General features: G+C 43.2%; 2 protein-coding genes across 4 annotated transcripts in view; one reads left to right on the plus strand and one right to left on the minus strand.

Moving 5' to 3' along the window:
- Positions 1 to 8,938, plus strand: part of MRPS27 (mitochondrial ribosomal protein S27) — a 93,957-nt gene extending 85,019 nt beyond the window's left edge. The window contains exon 11 of the mRNA XM_072958539.1: positions 8,849 to 8,938. Within this exon, the coding sequence (XP_072814640.1) occupies positions 8,849 to 8,938 (90 nt within the window). The remainder of the gene's footprint in view (positions 1 to 8,848) is intronic.
- The window catches only part of MAP1B (microtubule associated protein 1B), a 93,636-nt gene continuing 78,016 nt past the window's right edge, over positions 6,587 to 22,206 (minus strand). For all 3 annotated transcript variants that reach the window (XM_006197564.3, XM_072958538.1, XM_015245446.3), the window contains 3 exons: positions 15,253 to 21,748; positions 12,227 to 12,465; positions 6,587 to 11,013 (listed from right to left, as the gene is read on the minus strand). In XM_006197564.3, coding sequence (XP_006197626.1) covers positions 10,858 to 11,013; positions 12,227 to 12,465; positions 15,253 to 21,748 — 6,891 coding nt within the window. In that variant the 3' untranslated portion in view covers positions 6,587 to 10,857. The remainder of the gene's footprint in view (positions 11,014 to 12,226; positions 12,466 to 15,252; positions 21,749 to 22,206) is intronic.

Genomic DNA, 22,206 nt, shown 5'->3' on the forward strand with positions numbered 1-22,206 from the left:
CCACCCTCCTTTCAAGGTTAGGCTCTTCATTTGTGACCTGGCCTATTCCAGAACCATCTTCCCTTTCCACATTGCATCATCTCTACTGATTTCTTCTTTCAAGTCTACAGTCTTACTCAAGCCTTTATCCTGCCATCAGTCAAGTTCTTACCCTGTCATTCTCCTTCCTTTTGTCTCCAAATTTCTTAAAAGGGTGTCTCCACTCACTGGCTAGTTGCTGGTTCATTAGACCCTGAGACTTGGGCTTTCGCACTGCTGCGTATCAACTGCAATGACCGTTTCCCCTCTGCTCTGTTCAGCACCACTGACCACCCCCTTAGAAGCTCGGTGACTACAGCAGACAGTCTGAGTCTGTTCTGGCACTGCTTTCCTGTGCTCACGAGCATTCATGTGGCACATACTGCGTGCTGGGCACTGTGCACAGTGATTTGGAGGTTACACAGGTGAGTAGCCAAAGACCCTACCCTCAAATAACATTCTAGCAAGGGAGAGGGGGCAGGAACATACACACCTATCGGTGCACAACTAAGAAGTAAGTATCATTAGAAACACGAAGTGATGTGCGTGTTCACAGGAAGAGTACTTCAAGCCCAGAGACGGGAAAAGGTTTAATGAAGGGAAATCGTCATCTGCTTTGTGCTTTAATTAGTCACACAGGTCTGCCTCAAGCTGTCCGGGGGCAAAGATGGTCCTCTTCTTCCCCTTGGAGTTGTGTAAAGTAGATGTTCAAGAGAAATTACCTGAAATTGAAGTGAAATGAACAGCCCACACCCACCCTGCACCCCTCCATCTCCTGAAAAAAAAAAAAAAAGGAAGAAGAAATAGAAGAAAAAGAAAGGCAGAGTGGTAGTAAAAGAAGAAAAAACAGTGATGAGGTACAAATAGCTTACTTTCCTCCTCTTGGGGCTGTGTTGTCTTGGCACCGAACTTTACACTTTTGTTTTCATACCTTCTAGCTGGCTGTGGATATCAGATATGTGTGTGGGAAATTTGTCAATTTCACAAGTAGTCAAAGGTCTTGAAAACTAGTTTATCAATGTCGTTTTTTCACTGTAAATGAAATAGCATCTAATGATTCCAGGGAAGCTGCTAAACCTCTTAGAGTGCACAGGACAGCCCTGCAGCAAAGAACTGTCTGGTCTAAACTCTAAGTAGTGCCAAGTTGAGAAACCCTGGCCTACAGTAAACGAGCAGAGCATCCACAGGAACTTTTGTGGTAATGTAGATGAGACCCAAGAATGATGTTTGTGCATACAGCTCATCTGTAAGTGGTGTTTCTAATGAGGGCTAGAAAAATCACTAACGTTAGTTGTTTCTTGTCTTACTGTGTATGAGTATAAAATATGCAGTGATACAGAGTGGGCCATTATCCTTCCTAAACAAAGACCATATAGAAAGCCCATGTGAGTAAACAGTGATTTGTATGATATTTTTTTAATTGAAGTATAGTTAATTTATAGTCATGTTAGTTTCTAGCATACAGCAGAGCAGTTCAGTTTTGCACATATATATATATTCTTTTTCATATTCTTTTCCATTATAGTTTGTTATAAGATATTAAATATAGTTCCCTGTGCTATACAGTAGGACCTTATTGTTTATCTATTATATACATAGTGGTTTGTATCTGCTAATCCCAAACTCCTAATTTATCCCTCCCCTCCCCCTTTCTTCTTTGGTAACCATCAGTTTGTTTTCTATGTCTGTACGTCTGTTTCTGTTTTGTAAATAAGTTCATGTGTGTCATTTTTTTAGATTCCACATATAAGTGATATCATATATTTGTCTTTCTCTGACCTATTTCACTTAAAATGATAATCTCCAGGTTCATCCATCTTGCTGTAAATGGCATAATTTCGTCCTTTTTATGGCTGAGTAGTATTCCTGTGTGTGTGTGTGTGTGTGTGTGTGGTGTGCATGTATCTTTCTAAATTAGAGTTTTTTCTGGATATATGCTTAGGAGTAGAATTGCTGGATCATACTCATAAGTCTATTTTTAGTGTTTTAAGGAACCTCCACACTGTTTTCCTTAGTGGCTGCACCAGTTTGCATTCCCACCAACAGTGTAGAATGATTCCCCTTTCTCCACACCCTCTCCACCATTTATTATGTATATTTTTAATGATGGCCATTCTGACTAGTGTGAGGTGATACCTCATTGTAGTTTTGATTTGCAATAATTCTAATAATTAACAATGTTGAGCATCTTTTTCATGGGCTTATTGGACTTCTATATGTCTTTTTTGGAGAAATGTCTATTTAGATCTTCTATTTTTTGATTAGGTTGTTTTTCTGATACTAAGCTTTTGTATATTTTGGAAACTAAACCCTTGTTAGTTGCATTGTTTGCATATATTTTCTCCCAGTTCGTAGGTTGTCTGTGGTTTATATGATTTTGCCATCTGGGGGTATGTAGCTGGGATGAGGAGTCTTAGGTTCCAAAATGAAGCTGCGGTGATGTGACCTCACCTGAGTCAGCGGAACCCTACACCATTGCGCCCAGTTGCGTGGCTGAGAAGGGATGAAGCTTGAACTGGGCTCAGAGGGCTTTGGCTTTAGTGAATCATAAAAGCAGAAAATGTGGCGTGATTGTATGTTCATTAAAAGGTTGCTGATAACATTCAGAGCTGAACTTTTTAAACTGAAAATGCTAAATTTTAAAATCTTCAGAAAATGGGGAAAGAGGAGTGCTTTTCAACATACAGTTATGTCAGGAAAATTGCCTTTTATTCTAAATAACAGCTTCTTCACTTGTAAATAACTTTTTCTTTCCCCATTGATTTGGCCTTTTGCTGACATTGCATGCTGCTGTGAGGATGTTATTACCTGTCTGGTAACAAGGAAGTCGAAAAAAGGATGGTGGCAGTGCCCCCAAGAGTGTGGTAGTTACCACTGGATCTTTGTTTAAAACAGAACAATGACACTTACACTGTGTGTTTATTATGCATGAATGTGAGGATTCCAGATGTGAGTGGACATGTTCAGAAAATGGTTTATTCTTCCAAAAAGAATCTAAACATAAATTCCATTGAGGGCTTTAAATGCTAGATTAAGGACTCTGGGGAAGATTTATAAAAGGGACATTATATCTTCTGATGTTTCCAGTGGTAAGAGAGTTTGCTTGCTTTTTTGGTTTCCATGATGCTACATCTCTGCAGAGTTCAGCATTTTAATTCTTCCAATGCCCCTTGAGTAAATACATGGAATCGGATAGGCAAGAATGCCCGTGAAAAGTTTCCTCCAGTGACAGAATGCCAGGCCACTGCTGAGTGTCAGTGTCTTCCAGGCTCTGGCTGAGGAGCAATCAGGTACCCATCTTGATTACACAAATTATACTTAACAACTCCTCTCTGTGAATGCCCATTCCTACCGAATTTAATCGTACCTAATTAAATAAATCCTTTCTAATCCTTGCAACAGCCCTGTGGGGCAGGGTTCCTCATTTTGCACAGGAGAAAACTGAGACTTGTGTGACTTGCCCAAGGCCACACGATAAATGGGATAGTGCTTGAACCCAAGTTTGTATGATTCCAAACCTACTTTCAAACAACTACAGCATATAATCACTGTGTTAACCCAAGACTAATTACGTTCATTCGTTCGTTCAGTCATTCAACAGATATTTATTGAGTATCTACTGTGTGTTAGGAATGGTTAAAATAGTCACTGAGGATGCAGAAGGGAACAAAATATAGGCTAAGATCCCTTCCCTCATGGTGTGTCTAGTCTACGGAAGGAGACAGATAATAGTAAGTATATATATGTCATGCAGTGATATGTGATATGGAGTCAAAGCCAGGAAGAGAAAAAGAGAGGCCTAACAGGGTAGTTAGGGAGGCCTTCCTGAGAAGATGACGGTTGGAAAAAGACCCATGAGAATGAGGTGGAGAATCATGGAGTCACCTGGGGAAAAGCGTTGTTGGCACAAGCGCCAGGGCCCGGTAGGGCAGCGGGAGAGGAGCCCAGGGAGACAAGGGGTAAAGGAAAGGATGGGTGGTGAAGGCCCCTGGCCTGTTAGTAAGGACACTGGCTTTTCCTCTGAGAACCCATTTGAAGGTTTTGAGCACAGAACAGCATGATGTAAGCTAACATTTTCTGAGGATTACTCTAGTCTAGCTGCTGTGTGCAGAGTAAACTTGGAGGGCAAAGATGGAAACAGGAGGCTACTGTGTCATCCAGGGGAAAAATGACTGGCTTGGACAAGGGTAGTAACCGTCAATGTGGAGAGAAAGGATTAGATTGGATGTGTCTTGAAGGTAGAGCCAGCAGATATGCCGACGGGCCAAGATTTTTGACGTTAGCAACTTGAGTGGTGTAGTTGCTATTTACTGAGTTAGAAGAGCCTAGTAGGAGAAGAAGTTTGGGGAGATCAGGAATTTATTCGAGGGCATGTTAAATTTGATTTGGAATATTTTAAAGGTCCCTACTGAACATCCAAATGGAGCTTTTAATGGACAGGTGGATATACAAGTTTGGAGATCAGAGAGAGGTAGACTGAAGATAGAATATGTAAAAGTCATCAGTTTACACATGGCATTTAAATCCATGAAACTGCATGAAGTAACATGCACTATTGGTTTGAGTGGCAGATAGTTGAAACCATGAAATAGAACTGTGCCTATTTTTTACGGGGCGATCACCCCATGGACAAGGCCTCATGATGCTCCAGCATCTGTGAAAAGATTACCAGTAACACCTCCCCACCCCCAGCCCACCCCCACCTCTACCCAGAGAATTAGCCAGAAGAACCACTCCTATTAAAGGAGCCGAGTGTGACCATAACTCAGTCTGCATATATGGCTCCAGTGAATTTCAACGATGTACAATATAAGATCAAAGAGGAAACAGTGGGACCCAAGATTATGCAAGAGACCAAGAATTCATGAGTCAAGAGTGTGTTGAAAGATCATTGTAGGGACACAGAAAGGCATCTTAAAATGAGCAATGCATCTAAAAAGAGAAAGAAAATGTAGTCATAGTATCTCAATGGACCTTTGTTGATTTGCCTGCAAGATAGGACAAAAGAAACTGAAGTAGAGCTACCTTGATGCAGAAAAGGAGCAGCTGGGAGGGGATGACCTCCTGGTCTCTCCTGGGCCTCAGTCTGGAGGGAGTGGGATCGAAACACATGGAGGGGTTCAGGTAGGGTGACCATCTGTGAGGGCTTCCCTGGGACATAGGACTCTCCATACTTAAACCAGGGCAGTCCTGGGCAAACCGGGATGGTTGGTCACTGTAGGTTCAGGCCAGAAAGACTTCCTGGAACTGAGTAGTTGGACAGTGAAATAGAAAACAACTTGTTTAAGTTTAGTCTGATAGATGTTTTTAAACTCTTTTGGTGATGATTTTCCCACCTTGAGTTCTCACATGTTGGACCCTTTAATTTCTGGAGGGATTTCAGAATTCAAGCAAATAGTGACTTCTAATGGGACCCGTCAACCAAGCCCCATGGCTTGGAGGCACAGTATAAGATCAAAAGGAGTGTAGGCGACAAAAGGATATCATTATGACTCAGGACAGGCTGCAGTGGCCTTTAGAGGCCAAAGGACCTCTCTGAAGACAGACAGGAGGTCTGTTGATCGAATGATCAAGGAGGCACATCTGTGACCTGAGTGAACTGTGAATTCTGGGATTTGAGGTGCCGAGGCCTCCCACTCCACACTTCGCCATTCTGAGCAGTCTGGGTGTCCCAGTGTATCTTGAGCCTTCATGTCTGCTGCTGCCTCTGCCTGGAATTTGCTTTGTCTAACACACACACACAGACGTGCGTGCACCGGGTCTCAGTTTAGACATCAGTTGTGCTTTTGCTGTGGTACCTAGACTCACCCTTAGATTTGAGGAGCCCCAGTCACCACATTCAGTTAGGGCAGCACTTAAGTTTTGCTCACCTTTAAACCCCCATGCTCTTACCCACTGCTGGGTATAGAGTAAATGTGCAATAATCTTTGAATGATTGAGGGGAATTCTCCTTTTTTATTACTATTTGTCGATTCTTTTCCTAAACTAGGATGTGAGTCAGATTCCTAGATGTGAATCAGATCCACAGCATATTATGTTAGTTATATAGAGTTTATTCTATAACTGAGCAAAAAATCAAGAGGGTGATGGCTTTGTAGAGCCCCAGAAAGTCAGCTTTGGGAGGGACCATCCAGTTTGACCATCTTGTCAAACACTTTAATTTTATAGGTAAGAAAAGGAACTCCTGATGGATTAAGTGACTGAGGTCACACAGCTGGGTGTGGCAGAGCTAGGATTAAACCTAGTTTTTGGTTTATACTGTGATTTAATAGGAAACCCTCCTGATACCTTCCTTCAACTGCACTGCTCTGTGTACTTTTTCTATTTTAAGCAATAATCTTAACTTGTCTCTGTAGATCCCAAGGTCCTCTAGGGCTTGGCTGTAGACAACAGCTGTAGAAACAGTAGCAGGGCCCTCTCAGCTGCCTGCCAAAAGCCAGGGAGCCCTGAATAGTACACGGTCACCCCTTGTGAATGAATGCCTCGACCCCCAGTGGGTAGAAGACCCCCAGTTCCCAGTGAGCCCAGCTCAGTAACACACAACAAAAGACAGCACAGCACACACACCAACTTTTGCCACTTTTGTATTTTATTGTGGAACTGAGTTTTTTTTCTTTTACATCAAATATCCTCAATGGAAGAGGGGATATTGCACACAAATATCATAAAAGCACTACATATTACTTTCACTGGAAACTAATTTTCTACATTAGATATGACTGGATAGGATAGAAGTGATGCAGGATTATAAGACATAATACCATACACAGCTGCAGACTGACACAAACACCATTCAGAACAAGAGAGAGGAGTGGGAGGTGCTTCTCAGCCGGGCTCAAGACCAGGTCCTTCCAGGCCGGAAGGAGGGCTGCACGCAGCACAGTAAGCGTGACTCGAGGGCTGCAGTGTGTTCTCGAAAGGGCAGCCCGGTCTTGGTGCCTCATCTCCACGGCTCCTTTTTGGGGAGCTCCAAATGAGTGCAGAGAAGCTATTTATCTTTTTCCCTTCCTTTTCAGTTTTTGATGCTGCCTTTTAAATTAATAGTGTCACATATTTTTTTCATAGTAAATAGTTTTAATACCAGGTGAATAACCTAATTGCTTTCAAAGAAATGCTCATCCCTAGGCTGCTTTTGGTGTGTTGTTCAGTTGGTTAAAAGATAAAAGCTTATAGTTCCTTTCAAATGGAAACAGGATCTTTTCTTCTAAATCTGTTAAGTGCAAAAAAAGGTACTAATCTAACTCACAATATCATTACTGAGCAAGAACCTCCTGTGACAGGTGACTAAAGAGAGGCAAGAAAAGCAATTTCAGAATTGTAGAGCAGCTCCTGAGAGCTGCAATTTGGGAACAGAGGGAAAATGGAAAGTGGTAAAATTTCCATTAGCAAATGATTAAATCTTATTAAATGAGTATTGGAAAACTCCTAAACTGTGTAAGCTATTGGAGACACTTAAAACATTCATATACACTGGGGAAACCATTCACTATGATATGTAAGGTTAAGAAAAAAAATTTTTTGAACTCCATGGAAAATGGCATTTAAGGGGGGGAAGGGGTGCAGGGAGGGTCAGTCATTGTATCCAGTCCCACAAGACTGAGAAAGCATGCATAGGGCCTGGGGTTTGAGAAAGAGGGTAGAATTAGTTAAAATCGAAAATGGAGGATCATCTCTAACATTTAGTTTCTGTAGAATTTTGTTTAAGAATACTACCAAAAAGGTCACAATTATGAGTGCTGTCTTGATGGAATCCCATCATTTAAACAGAATGTAAAATTCCTTCCACTCACATATTCAATCTATATAATTGGATTAAGTAATCAGTATGAATAAAGCTCCTAGAAGTCTGTGTCAATCTTTAGCTCTCACCATGAATGTACATGGTACATTGTGATGGCTGTTACTAAACTAATCGTGTATTTATGGAACTAGCAAAATTAGGTTAGTCACACAGGTAGGAAAGGTGTCTGGAAGGACAGGAACAACCTGTAATGTAAATGTTGGTCTTCCTGGTATACTCAGGCTCTGTGGCCATCACTGAGAACAATGGATGGAGAAAGGTACTGATCTGTTTCATAGGAAAAAGAGCCAGCTGACCAGTGACAGCTTTTGTATATTTTTCCCATTAAATTCCATAGCAGAAAAAAAAAGAAGGAAAAAAAAAAGAGTGGGATAGAATGGTTATAATTGAAGACTGGCTATAATTCTCCTAAATGTTTGGTTTTTTCCTTAAAGCAAAATAATGTATATGTTAAATAAATTTAATTTGGGGTATTGGAAAATAATTCCATCTTCTATCAAAGAAAAATCAACCAGAGGTCTGGATTTGGCAAGAAGGCTAGAAATTTGTTTCTCTTCTAATGCATAATGTGGACCAACTTAACAACTAATCATTAAATAATTATCTTGAGTATCTTAGGTTGTCTCATAAAATACATTTGAAGTAGATGAGTTTATACTCACTGAAATCCATTTTTGTCACAATGAGTTTTCCATTGTGTGTTCACTTTTTGTACCCTTAATCAATGTGCTGTTCTTAAGGACTTCAAAGAAATAGGGTAATAAATAAAAACTGCATTTCTAGAGAAGCCTAAAAAAAATAGAATATTAATTTTTTAAAAAAATTAAACATTTGAAAATGTAATTCACAGCATTAAGTAGACTGCATAGGTCCTCAGTGACGGGACCCTGAAGAAGCATTGTTTAAACCCTCATAGTAGTTAGCAGTGCAAAACACACACTTATCAGACAAAAATAAACTAAAATGTTAATTTTGAAATAAATAACTAACATAGAAAATAGAACGAGGTGATTGTTGACTACTCCACAGATCTTAAGAGTCTGCAGGAAACGCATCATAACAGAGCCCAGCGCAGCTGTCACTGAGAAGTTTGCCACATCTGAACACCGACAGCATTGACCTGCAACTTGAAACTTGACGTCAGTTTTTAATCATGATCAGGCTTCTCAGGTTCGTAGTTCAAATGATGACAGTGATGGAAATGATCTCTGAACTCTATGTGATGAACCACAGGAGTTGGGAATTCATTTGCTTTCAATGTATTTTTCTTGTATTTTTAAATTATTTCCAGAAAAGAAAATCCCAAAGCAAATTTTTGCTAGGGTTCTTTGAATTTGTCTTGGCTCTTTTACCTCATGGTTGAAGATCTTGAAAGAAGTACGTAGGGTACCACCGGGTGATATACTTGTAAAGGCTGGAAAAGTAGCCATTCTCCCCCACTCTCAAATAGCACAGTCAGATTTTTGTTATGGGAATCAAGGGGTGGGAGGTATCACTCTTCCTGGTAGTGACAGGCTTTTAACAAATATTATTACTGCAATATCAGACTTCAATCTCACCAGAACTTCAAAAAACATTATTCATTGTTTTTGTCTTACAAAACATTTAAAAAAAAAAAAAAAGACTGTCACTTGAAAATTTTCTTTGCATTTGCCTGTAAATGAAAACATTTGTTAAAAAGTTCATCTATGAAAAGTTCTCACATATCTTAAAAAAAAAATTCTTCTGTACACTTGTTCCATAATTATGCTGAAATTAATGGAAAATTAAAAAAAAAAAGCCAATGTAAGACAATTCTGTACACTTGCTGAGAACCTCTTCCACCATTAAGATTCACTGTTTTCCCAGTTGTGATCATAAAAGCCATTTTAATCTTGAATTTGCAGTAGTAAAGAAGCTATGAAAGGCTCAACTTGTTTGGCTGAGGGGCCTGAGGTGGAATTCAACACGCAATGCTCAGCATCAAACTGTTGCACCAATCAGGTAAGCTTCTAGTACCCCTCCCACACGCGTACACATGCTCCTTGAACTGGAGTATCTATAATCCTACACGGATGTTTTATAAACTTGCTGTCTCACATTAAAAAATAAGTGCATCAAGTATCTTTGTACATTCAAGTCACTTTCTAAGGCAAATTGTCTACCGTATGTACTCCCAACTGCTTTGGTATTTGCTTGTTAATTGGGGTGGACTTGGGTGTCTCTGCATGCAGGTTAATTGACTTAGTGAGCTAACGGTGCACAGATGCTGGGAGCATGCCTTAGATCAGTCTACTCGTGTGTCTGAAGAGTCTGAGAGTTCTGAATGGGGTTCAAACCACTTGCATGTCTAGTCTACACTCACTACATTATGTCAGTGTGCAGCCTTCAAACTGAAGGAGCTTAATTAAGGCGTGAAAAATCTCACATACCCTCATAACAAGTTCTGTTCTGTTTTCTTCCAGCCAACTTGTTTTGGTAAATTAAGACCCTTTTTGATGACTAAGACTGACACAATTTGCGAACTCTGCCTGTGCAGACTAAGAATATGCAGACCTAACTTGGTTGTTTTCTCCTCACCCCACCCTGCCCTCTCTTTCTCTCTGGGTGTCTCACCAGCACTCTCTACCATTACATCTCCTTCTCTTGCATTCTGTTTCCTTCTCATTCTCTCTCTCTCTGTCCTGCATTCCCTCTCTTTTATGTGTGCGCGCTCTCTCTCTCTCTCTCTCTCTCTCTCTCTCTAAGACAAATGCCTCTACCTAGCAGAAGTCAGTTGGGTTTGCTAGTGCATGGTTTCCAAATGTTCAGCAGAGATGAACTGGGGTAGGTGATTTTGCAGTAACTCGAACCCTAGTGTGGGAATACTGTTACTTCCCTTAGCAGTCAGCAAAAACTGAGAAATATTAGTGACTTGTATCACCATGACACAGTAGAGCTTTTGGCAGGTAACAGTTCAGCGACTTATTTAGATGAATTGACTTTTTTAGAAAAGGTGGTTTCAAATTGAATTTCTGGAAACAAAAGTTCAGATCCTGTGGTGTGGCTGGTCTTGGTTTTTACAGTTCAATCTTGCATGCAGGGAAGGATTCATCTTGCATAACCACTGTGCTGCTGCTTGCTAAAACCATGATGTTGAGGTCCTGCTGTTTCTCATGGGTCTCCTGGTACCATTCCCTCATCACTTCTGAGTCATGAGTCGGGATAAGGGTCACCTGCAAGGAGAGCGAAGATAGCTGTTCAAGGGCAAAGCCAGAACTCTGATTAAAAAAACAGAAGAATAAAAGTTTTTTTTTTAAGAACAATAAAGTTTTAGACCACTAGAAAAGGGGCAAGAAAGGAAGATCTCTTTTCTTAAGAAATGCAAAGGACTTTTCAACTTACATCTTCTAGGAGCCAGAATAAAGCTGCAAAAAAATTAGTTTTCTGGGGGTGCTGAAGACTGGAACCAAAAGCAACCAAAGACTAGTCAGTTAATTCATCTATATTAATTAATCTTTGGTTTTTCAATTCTTTAATGAAGGGCTTCAGTTCAAGTAGAATTTCTTATATTTCCTTTAACACAACTGACAAGTTTTACATTAAAGATACTGCAATATTTAATCCAAGGAACTTTAGTTATTATTGCAGCTCAAAGCCCTGTAATTGTGTGTAACTAACATTACATCCTGAGAACAGAGATTTGTATCTTTAATTCGTGGGTGTGATTGGGGACAGAGGAGTGGGGTGGGTGGGTGGGTACTGGGTTAAATAGTAAGAATTCCATCTAGTATTCAGTAAGAGGCCACTGGGTGCTTCTCATTAGATTTCATTTGATTAAATAACAAGTATTTAATGTTACGCAAACACAGTTTACTAGATGACTGTGCAAAACCGTAAGTAAAACTCAGATAAGCAAAAATCACAGCTGAAATAATATGAAGTGGTTTGTGGCCAGTTACGACGTTTGGGAGTTGGGAGTGTCCTGTAAGGGCCCACTTCCAGCAGTGGTCCTCCTGCAGAACCTAAGGTAGACAGTCGCTTTTCTAAATGGCCATATTCCTAGCTCTGAAACACAAAGGAGTAAAGATAGTTCCTGATCAGTTCTCACGTGGAAATATAACCACTTGGTTACACATAGATTCTTGGTATATTAGGGTAAAGGGCAAGTAATCTTGGGCCCATTCTGCAGAGAAATGAATTAAGCTTTAGGGTGGTAAAGTGGCTTTTTTCCTCCAAGTCCAGGGTTGTCAATGATAATAAGAATACTTTTAAACCATCTTCTGTGTGTGAGATCCACTTTGTCCTCAGGATATTTCACATGTGGCAGACCCCCTGGGGCACCTCATGTGGATCCACAATCATAATGGTGCCTCATTAAACCTGATTCCTTCCCTCTGCCTCTGGACATGGCTCCGTGTGCGGCCGACACTGTCCTGGAGCTCTTACCTGCATGTTGCTGCCCCATTGAGCCTTCCCTTCCAACAAGGCATCCAGGACAGCCCGGCTGGGTTCCTCAGCAGCGGGGTCATTCCCACTCACCACGTAGTAGGACGACCTCACTCTCTTGAAAAATTCGACATCGACATTCTTACTGTTACTGTGGTTGGGAATATAGCACAGGTCCAAGTACACAGGGGGGCCTGGAGGCACAGCTGAGGGCTTGGACATCTTGGCAGTTCCTGGTCCTTTGGTAAGTAAACAAAAACAAAGAGAAAGCCAGGGTCACAGGAATGTGCAGCAAGCCATCTGTCCAGTATACCTTCCTACTCATTCCCAAAAAAGACTTCTAGGACCCGAAGCGGGAGACTGGGCATTTGCCTCTCACAGAGGGCATTCAACACTGGCCATTTGAGGAAATATCACCTGGTTGTTTATTTACCATTTCAACAGGCGAAATAAAGAAGGGGATGTTTCCCTTTGCGGACAACCCCTTAAGAAGTCAGAAGAGTTTCAAGGCCTTCTCCAAAGATGGAACTAGATATTAACACTCCTCCTAAAAGAGCTACTAATGTGTATTTTAATTTGAAAAGTCATCTAAGAAACAGATTTTAAAGAACAAAAGAATCTGCATTTGGTAAACCATAGTTTAGCAGTCTTAGTAATCCATGTTAACATCTCATTTGAAATCAGTTTTGCCATAGCTGAATATTATTCCCTAACATTCTACCTAGCCAGTGGTTGGGTCGTAGCACCATATGATTTCCAAGACCCTCAGCACCTGAACCTCATTCATAAACTGATGAAACGCTGTAGTCTCTCCTTAGGACAATACTCTAAAATGTGAGCCAGCTCTCAGACAAGACTGGATACCAACCTTTGGCAAGAGGAAGGTTCAAAAAGACTAAGCCAGTCAGGACATACCAGCGAAGGTAAGGGGCATGTGGCAGCCAAAATTCTCAGTCTAAATCACAAAGCCCGGGTAAGGTAAAGATTAACTCGAAAGCTTCTTGGCACCTTGTTGGGTGAGCTGGCTTTCTGATTTGTTCTAATTAGAAGACTTAAACTTTTTGAAACATTAATAGAAGTAGCATTCTAAGGCAGTGTTTCTTCACCCTGGTTGCATGATTAGAATCATTTAGAATGCTTAATACTAATGCCCGGGGCCCAGGCACCAGGCCCCAGAATCTGGCTTAACTGGGCTGGGGCAGGACCTGGGCACCACCATTTTTTAAAACTATTCCAGATGATGCCAATGTGTATGTGGTTCGAGACCACTGCTGTAAAGCCATTTAAAATGCCAGTCAGATCTTACCTTTCTACAGAGGATGTATAAAGACTGTCATCCCAGAGTCAAAACTAGTAATGAATTCCGTCAGTCGTCTCATTTTATTTTCAGGGGGATGGGGGAGTGGTGAGAATCAGCCAAACTAGTATTTAGACAAACTGACTAATTTTATGAGCAGATTAAACAGCCATTTTAATGAACCTAAGCTCAAACCCCTCAACATATCCATGTGTTAGGTCTCCCAAAGAATTCTGATTTGTAGCAGAAGTTTATGAGTTTCATTTCTCCTCATAATTAAAAAATGTCCAGTTTCCTCTTGCACACTGAATCACTGCCATCAACACCAAAGCAACACCAAAGCTCAGAGAAGCCGAAACAGAGGGAACTGCCAGAAGCCAAACCAGGTTTGTTTTCAAAATCAATCAATAGTGCAATTTGTCTTTTTAGAAATCTGTTGGGAAAGTAAATGCAAATTAACTCAGCCTCAAAATTATCTCTAAATGACAAAAAAAAGTTTAAAAAAGATCTGTTATGTGGGCTAGTGTGTATGTTTGGCAAGTTTGGTAACACATTTCAGTGGGGTTTTATCTGTTTGAATGGATTTTCATGTTTTCTCCTGAGTACAGGTCAGCTGTCAAGGCCTTCAGATGAAGGAGTTAATTATCTGGTGGTTTTCTATTAATTCTAAGCACAAATTCAGTTTGTTTCTACATGCAAGTAAAAAGAGGAAATCTGATTAAGACCTGAGTCTTGAAATTGATGCTCCATGTTGTTTAAAAGTAAAAAAATTGTAGTTGTAACTAACAACAGTACATTTAGTGCCTAAAACGTACTGAATTTGAGTGTCCCGATGTTTCATCCATCAGATTTTCCTTAATAAATCAAGGAAGTGTTGCTTAAATTATTTTTTGCTTTACATGTTTGGGTCAAGTTATGTTACTTTGTGAACTGTCATCTAAAAATTCCTGAATAAATTTGTAAAGCAAATAAAATCTATTAATTCAAATCCCTGTGATTGGTTTGAACAAAGAGGAATTTCCATCTGAAACAGAATTCTGAGTCTGTTAGGCTGTGTGGTCAGAGAGGGAGATAAAAGAGAGCCTTCAATGCTTTTCTCTCAATTTGTACTGGGTACCCACTGGTCAGCTGAATTCGCTGGTTGATAAAACAGAGCATTGCCTTTGATGGGGACGTATCTCCAGCCTGGTGTTTTTATTTTTCTAAGATTTTTAATTTTAAGATGTTATAATTTTATTTAAAATATTTTTTATTTAAAAAAAATGGAACCTAAATCTTGGGTCTACAATGGTTATTCCAGGCTTGGCTTAGAACTCTGGTTCTCCCTAGGCCTTTGGGACCTCCTGGTCCACGTCACCTCAGCTTGATTCTGGGGCCAGTGTAGCCGAAGCAGATGCCAAGAGAATCTTCCAGAGGAGCCTAAAACACACATCCTTGGTTCTAAAGATTTAGAACAATGCTGTGGTTGCTGTGTTGCAAAAGGGAGCAAACCCAGGAGTGACATCTGGGAATGGGAGCTGCTCTGGACCCTATGCTGAGCTCTCCTCAGGCCCATGGGCTACACTGGGCTGAGATCTATGCCTTCTGGCAGAAGACAATAGTAGAGGGAAGGGAGAGTACTACAGTGGTAAACTCTCATCTTCCCAGTAAAAAGTCAAATAGAAATGCAGAGGCTGCAATTGAAAGTAGAATTGTGTCCTGGATCAGGATGCCAGCACCTTCCACCTACCAGCAGTTGCGGTCTTCACCGACTTGGATGTGGAAGCGTTGGCAGCATTCTTGGTCTCCTTGTCTTTCTCTTCCCCACGTGGAGCTTTGACCTCAGGATTGGTGGTAGTTTTTGTTGCTTTTTCCACAGAATCCTTCTTCTTAGGAGAAGCCACTCTGGACACCTTATCTGAAGATTCCTTCAAGGCCCCTGGCTTTGGTGAAGCTGCAGAGGGCTTGGACTTCCCATCACCCTTCTTGACAGGTGAAGATGACTTGGTCTTTGTACCTGGCTTTTTGGTTTTGGTCTTTTCCTTCAGGTCTTTCTTCAGAGCTTTGCCCAGGTTCTGCTCAATGGCCAAGGCCTCAGGATCCATCATGGACACATCAGGGTGGCGTGGAGAAGGGCTGCGGTCCTGCATGGGGGCCGGAGGTGGATCCATGTGTTTGTACGTGACAGTTTTGTCTGTGGGGATGGTTTCTGATTCATCTTCGGAGTCGATATTCGCATCAGCTGTGATAGAGGGGCACTCTTCAGTCTCCGGGGGGACATCAGAGTCGGTCTGGGACGGGGCTGACTCGCTCACTGAGGTGGGAGGGGTTTCATCACACTGTCGCCCCTGGGGCTTTCCTCCTGGAGGCGGTGGGACTCCCCCTGATTGGGTGAGGGGCTTCTCTGACTCTTCAGTTGGCTCTTCACTGGCAAACCACTCGAGAGGATTGGGATTAATGAAGGAGGGTGAAAGCTCCGTCTTGGGATGCTTGTATTCACAGGAGGACACAAGGCATAAGTCAACATCCTGGCGAGCCTCGGAAGGGGACTTCTTTTCTGCAGAGTAGCACTGGTCTGAAGTCTCGTAGGAATATGGAGATGCCTGGGGGGTTCTAGCGATTTTCTCTGTGGTCTCATAACAGTATGCGGAAGTATCAGGGGTTCGTGTAGCTGTTGTCGATGTTGCGTACGAGTAACTTTCAGACTCAGGGAAACTGGCAGTCTTCTCAGTGGTCTCGTAAGAGTAACTGGAATCCCCAGGTACGTGGCCACCCTCTTCAGAGTCATCATAGCCATTGCTGATGTCATCCAGGAGCCTTCTAGACCTCTCAGTCTTTTCGTAGCTGTAACCACTCACTTCCGGGGTCCTTATTGTCTTCTCATGTATCTCAAATGAGTACCCTGACTCTTCAGGGGACTGTGTGGTCTTCTCAGTAATTTCATAGGCATACCCACCGTCTTCAGGAGTCTTGGTGGTTTTCTCAATGGTTTCATAGGAGTAGCCACTGTCACACGGGGATTTGGTGGTGCCCTCTGTCTTCTCATAGTAATAGCCACTCACATCTGGGGTCCGGGTAGTTTTCTCATAAGACTCATAGTCATAACCTTCCTCATCTGGGGACCTAATTGTCTTCTCAGGCTTTTGATAGGCATAGCTGAAGTCACCAGGTGTCTTCCCTCCACTGTCCTCAATGCCAGATGTGGTCAAATCTCTATTCAAGGCTAGATGGTGTTGCATCGTATCAAATAACATGGAGGCACGGAAGCCATAGGGCTCTGCGGATGCCGCATCCATTGGTGGAGGAGAGGAAGTGTGGCCAGCTGCTATGCTCTCTTTGACTGCAGAGGTAGAATCTGAAAAACTAGGTGAATATAAAGGGGAGGACTCTCTTGGGGTGAGTGGAGAGATATCAGATTTTGGTGAGAGCTTCTCTCCTTCCAGACTTTGCACTTTTTCAGAGGTGAGTGAGGCATATAAGGATATATCTCTGGGAGGAACAACATCGGACAGAGTATCTTCTTGGAGAGGAGAAGCTATCTGAGACGGGGTGTGTGCAGAAGAGGTGGATGGCGAGGCCTCAACCTGAGATACTGAGATGAGCTCAGAAAGATCATTATCTTGGGTGTAGGAGGGCTCCTCCGTTGGTGGGATCTTATGTGATAAACTAGAGTCCTGCATGTCAGAAGGACTATAGTCCACCTCAGTTGGCCCATTTTCAGTGATGTGAAGCATACTTGCACCCACTGTAGGGTGATCTGGAGACTGTCGGCTGAAGTCCATAGCAAGGGAGTGCTCAGGGGATTCTTGGCCAAATTCAATACTCATCGAGGATTGTTCAGATCTGTGATCTTGAACTGGTGTCCTAGATTTGGCTGTTTTAGGGGAAAAATCTGGTGGAGAAATTGACATTGGTCTTGGGCATTCTTCTTTAGATGGAGACATTTCTGTTTCCTGGAAAGTGGTAGGCGTTTGCACAACAGACACTGAAAGGGAGTCGTCAACTTCTGTGGAATGCGGGGAACCAACTTCAGCATGAAGCGAAGGAGACACGTCATCTGTTGTTGGCTCTGGAAATGAGCTCGTAGCCACAGAAGCTGTGGAGACAGAGGCCACACCCTCCATATGAGAGTAAGTGTCTTCTGCTACACCCTCATCAACAGGGGTAGCTGACTTGTCTGAGACAGTGCCTTCAGAAATGGACATCTTAGTGTCTTCTTTAAAAGATCCAAACTGACTGACATCTATTTGTGTAGGAGAAACATCTCCTAATTTCCTTTCATCTAAAGCCAGTCCTGACTGAGAACTCATAGCTTCAACATCATCAGTTTTCCTTTCTGGACCAAAATCTTCCTTTATTGGTATAAAGTCTGTGCTCTTCCCTTCCTGTTTGTCTTGGAAAACACCAGTGGAAGTCATGTCAGAAACTGGACTTATTTGGTCTGGAAAGCCTTGTTTTCCATTCTTTCCCTCAAAGGGGCTTTCGGTACATCTACCAGGAGCCTGGTCATCAACACTTAGAAAACTTTCATATGCAGACTCAGATCCAATTAGGGGAGGGCTCCGTAAAGGAGACAAAACTTTTTCAATAGGAGACTCCGAGTCAGGCACAGGTTCATCCATGGGGCTTATAGAAGCCCTTTCACTCTCATCTTTGGCATCACTGAATTCAAAGCTCACTGGGGCTGCTGGTGGTTTTTCAGTGACTTCTGTAGGAAGGTGACTAGATTTCTCCTCAGTAGGAGATTGGTAGTAAGGTGTGTGACCAGCACTGCCAGTCACAGACTGGGATGGAGACACCACTTCCAGGGTCTTATCCTCAGGACTGGCACAAGGTTCTTCAACTACTTCTTGGGTCACCTCAGGAGACACTGGAACTACTTCTGCTTCTGCTGAGACTTGAATTTCATTGGGTGTCAGAGAAAAGTTGACGCTTCGTTCACCCAGGGGGGTCTTTTCTATGGGTGATGGCGGAGATGGACTCAGGGAAGGGCTCTTGGGTGGACTGAGTTTTTCATCTGCAACTGCTGAGACCATGTCTTTGATCTCCAACGTGGCACTGGCTCTCACGTCTTTCTCTTCAGAATAGTAGGCATCACGCAGAGCAGATCTGCTAAATTTGTCTTCCTCCATGGATGAGGGTGGTGAGATGGTGGAGGCTGAAGCATTGTAATCCTTCCCATCAGTGGCATCTGTTTTTGACTCTTCAGACAGTCCGTTGAGTGATGTCACGGCAGGTTTGGGGTATTCCTGAGAATACAGTGCAGACTCGTATTTGGTGATGTTGACAAATTCTTGAGATGGGGACTCTGTCTCTTCATTGTTGGTCTCATCACTCATCACATCTCGAGGAGTGGACATCTCATCCATGGGGGTGGGCTCACTGGATATCTCAATGGTAGACTGAGTGTAGCCAGAGGTTGCAGTGAATTCTTCAGGCTGGTCTTCCCGATTCTCCTCATCAGAAGCCGTGGCCTCGCTCTCTGAACCTCCAGGGAGAGTCTCATCATGAATTGAAGATGCAGGTTCTTGGACAGGAGACTGGGCTCCCAATTGCTTGCTGGATGTGGTAAGGAATCCGTACTGATCCTCGGCACCACCAGCTTCTGCAGCCTTGTCAACCACAGCCATCACATAGTCTTCAGCTTCAGCTTTCTCTGGCTCGTAGTCTTCCTCCCTGGCATCCTCGGCTTTGTCTTCCTCATCTCCCTCCTCCTCAGACAGTTCAGCTTCTCCCTTCTCCAGTGCCTCGTCCATGTCTTCTTCTGCGCGGTCATCACCACTGGCCACAGACGCCCGCTTCTCCCTGATGTGCACGTCCGCCTCAGCCTTGGCGCTTTCCTCCTCCTCCACCGGGCTGTGCTTGGAGGTGCTCTCACACACATTTTCTTCCGCGTCCTCTTCAGGCTCCTCAGCCTCCTCAGTTTCTGCCTTCTCTTCATAGTCTCCAGTCTCCGAGGACTCCTCAAAACCTGCTCCTTCGTCCTCAAATTTTTCTGTGTCCTCCACCCCCTGCTTCTCGACTGGCTCCAGCTCCTCTGGGGTTTGCTCGCACTCACCCTCCCCTTCAGTGGTGGTGATTCCCTCATCGGGGGACTCGGCAGGACCTTTGATGACTTCTGTCTCTTTCTGGATGACGTAGGCTTCGACAGGCTCCGTTTCCTTGAGTTTCTCCTCATCTTCAATTAGCTCCAGCTGAGGCTTGATGTCTTTTGATACATCAACCTCTTCAGCCTTCAGCTCTTCAAAGTCCTTAGTCAGATCCTCAGGGGATGACATAAGGGACCTCTCAGCTTCGAGATCTTTGGCAGGGCCAGTGGTGGCCATTCCAGCTGCTGCTGCCACGGCGGCCACACTGGCAACAGCTGCAGCCTCTGCTGCCTTGCCTTCCTTCTTGACGACTTTAATTTTCCCCTTCTCCTTTGGCTTCCCAGCAGCAACAGAATCTTTCTTGACAGACTCTTCCTTCTTGGGTACTTTTGGTTTTAACGCAGCTGGTTTTTTTGCTTCAGGTACAGGAGTAGATGGTTTCTTTGTGTCTTTAGGAAGCTTCTTAATTTCCTTTTTGGGTTCCTTTTCCTCCTTTTTGATTTCCTTCTTTTCCTCCTTCTTAACTTCCTTCTTGGCTTCCTTCAGTGGGGTTTCCTTCTTAACCTCTTTTTTGGCTTCTTTTTTCTCTTCTTTCTTGACTTCTTTTTTGACCTCCTTCTTCACTTCTTCCTTTTTTGGTTTTTCTTCCTTCTTGATGGGTGTCTTGTCCTCCTTTTTAGCCACTTCTTTCTTTGGCTTTTCCTTTTCCTTCTCCTCTTTCTTTTCTTCAGGTTTTGCCTTTGTTTCTTTTTTCACCGTCTTCTCCTTGGCGACTTTGGGTTTGACGTCTGTGCCTTGTTTCTCAGCCCCCTCAGCTTTGACTGAAGGCAGCTCTTCTTTGCTGGGCACCTCCTTTTCGGCCACGGGAGGCTTGGTCTCTGTTTTTACTGGTTTGTCTTTTTTCACTGTTACCTTTTCTTTGCTTTCCACTTTGGGTGGCTTTTCCACATGATTAGCTTTTGTGACTTCAGCGGTTTCTTCTTTTGACTCCTTTCGCACGGATTTGCTGGGAAGTGGTTTTGCAGCTGGCTTTAGACTCTCCCGGCTGTCAGCCCTCTGCTTCAGTTTTACTTGTTTCATGGCAGGAGTGGCCACCTGGCCAGTTAGCTCTTTCTGGGTGGCCAGGGGCTGTTTCAGGAAGTCTAAATGTTTGAGCTTTTCCAGTCCTTCCAGGATACTGTATTGGGTGCTGTTGCCGGGGAACAGGACTCGGATGATCTTCTCTGCAGGGTTTGCTGGATGCCACACAATCAAAGAGGAGACCGAAGTTAAGTAGGAAATTGGGATATCTATTTCTTGCCCATTAGGCAGGATTAGCTCAGCCTTGTCTTTGTTGGTGCCAGTCCACTGCTGCATAAAATACTGCATTTCCTTGCTGCTCTTGACTGGGTTAAGCACATACATCTCGAGTTTACCAACTCCCATTTTTTGGAAGAGAATGACAGGCTCGATGGTGTTGCCTACACTTCTGAATAGAGGCTCTGGCCTCATGGACAATTTGTTTAGGTACTGGAGAGTGAAGCAGGCTTCTTCTATGCTTCTTTTCATCTTGATGTTTGGCTCGGGATTTTTCAGATTTTCAGGTACATTGAGAAAGACAACTCCTAAGTCAGGGGAAATGAGGTTTTTCATCCAGTCACTATTGGTGGTAGAGCCCTGGGACTGTTCTTCCTCCAGCTCGGCAATTTTCCGCTGGAGCATGCTGTTTATCCCCGGCAAATTGTCATCCCCAATGTGGGTGAGCAGGATGGAGTCTACGCGGTCCAAGTGTCGGATGAGCTTCCAGAAGCAGGATTTTCTTTCTGATCCTCCGTTGATGAGCATATTGAATCCATTCACTGCAAACAATGCAGAATCGCCCCTCCCTCCTGGAAAAATGTAACAGCAGGGCTTGGAGAGCTTTAGAAATCCACCTGATGTGGGAGGTTCTAGAATATCAAAGGGTGATGGGACTTCCACTGATTCTGAGAGATACTCAGTAAACTCGGAAAGTCCTTCCATTTCTGGCAATATAGAAGCAGAGTTGAGTTTGATATTGATGAAGTCTTGGAGATTGTGTCTGTCAAGATTGGAGTTCTTCCAGTCCCCTTCTTCGGGACAGAACAGGGTTAAGCTGGCTTTGTTGGCAGGATGGGTGGTACTCAGTAATTCCCCAATCTGGGATGTAAGAAAATAAGAGAAAAAGAAAGGTTTAAGTGACTGTCATCACTGATCCATCCTCACCAGGTGTTATAAGATCACTGGGTGCACTCAGGGCTGATGTCAGAGATGCTAGTTGGTATTTCCATACTGATAAGTTAACAGCCTATCCCAACTGCTTTTACCATCCCCTTCTGCCTCAACTCCCTGCCCCTGCCCCCACCCCAACTCCAAGCACCTCCCCCTGAGACCACCATCTGCTTTTGCCCAGAGGGGAGCTTCAGAACTCTGCTCCAGTTCTAAGACCAGTGACCATCTGGATGATCAGTGCCTGTGCAGTTGTGAAATACTTTGGATACCACCCCTGGGTACTTGCCATGCAAAAATGCCCTTTAAAAAATATTCAGCTATCACAGGGGAAGGCTAGATGAGTCATTTCACCACTGATATAAAACGTTTTCTTTTACTCCACTGGG

Source organism: Vicugna pacos, chromosome 3, assembly GCF_048564905.1.
Source record: "Vicugna pacos chromosome 3, VicPac4, whole genome shotgun sequence".
NCBI classification, from domain to species: Eukaryota; Metazoa; Chordata; class Mammalia; order Artiodactyla; family Camelidae; genus Vicugna; species Vicugna pacos.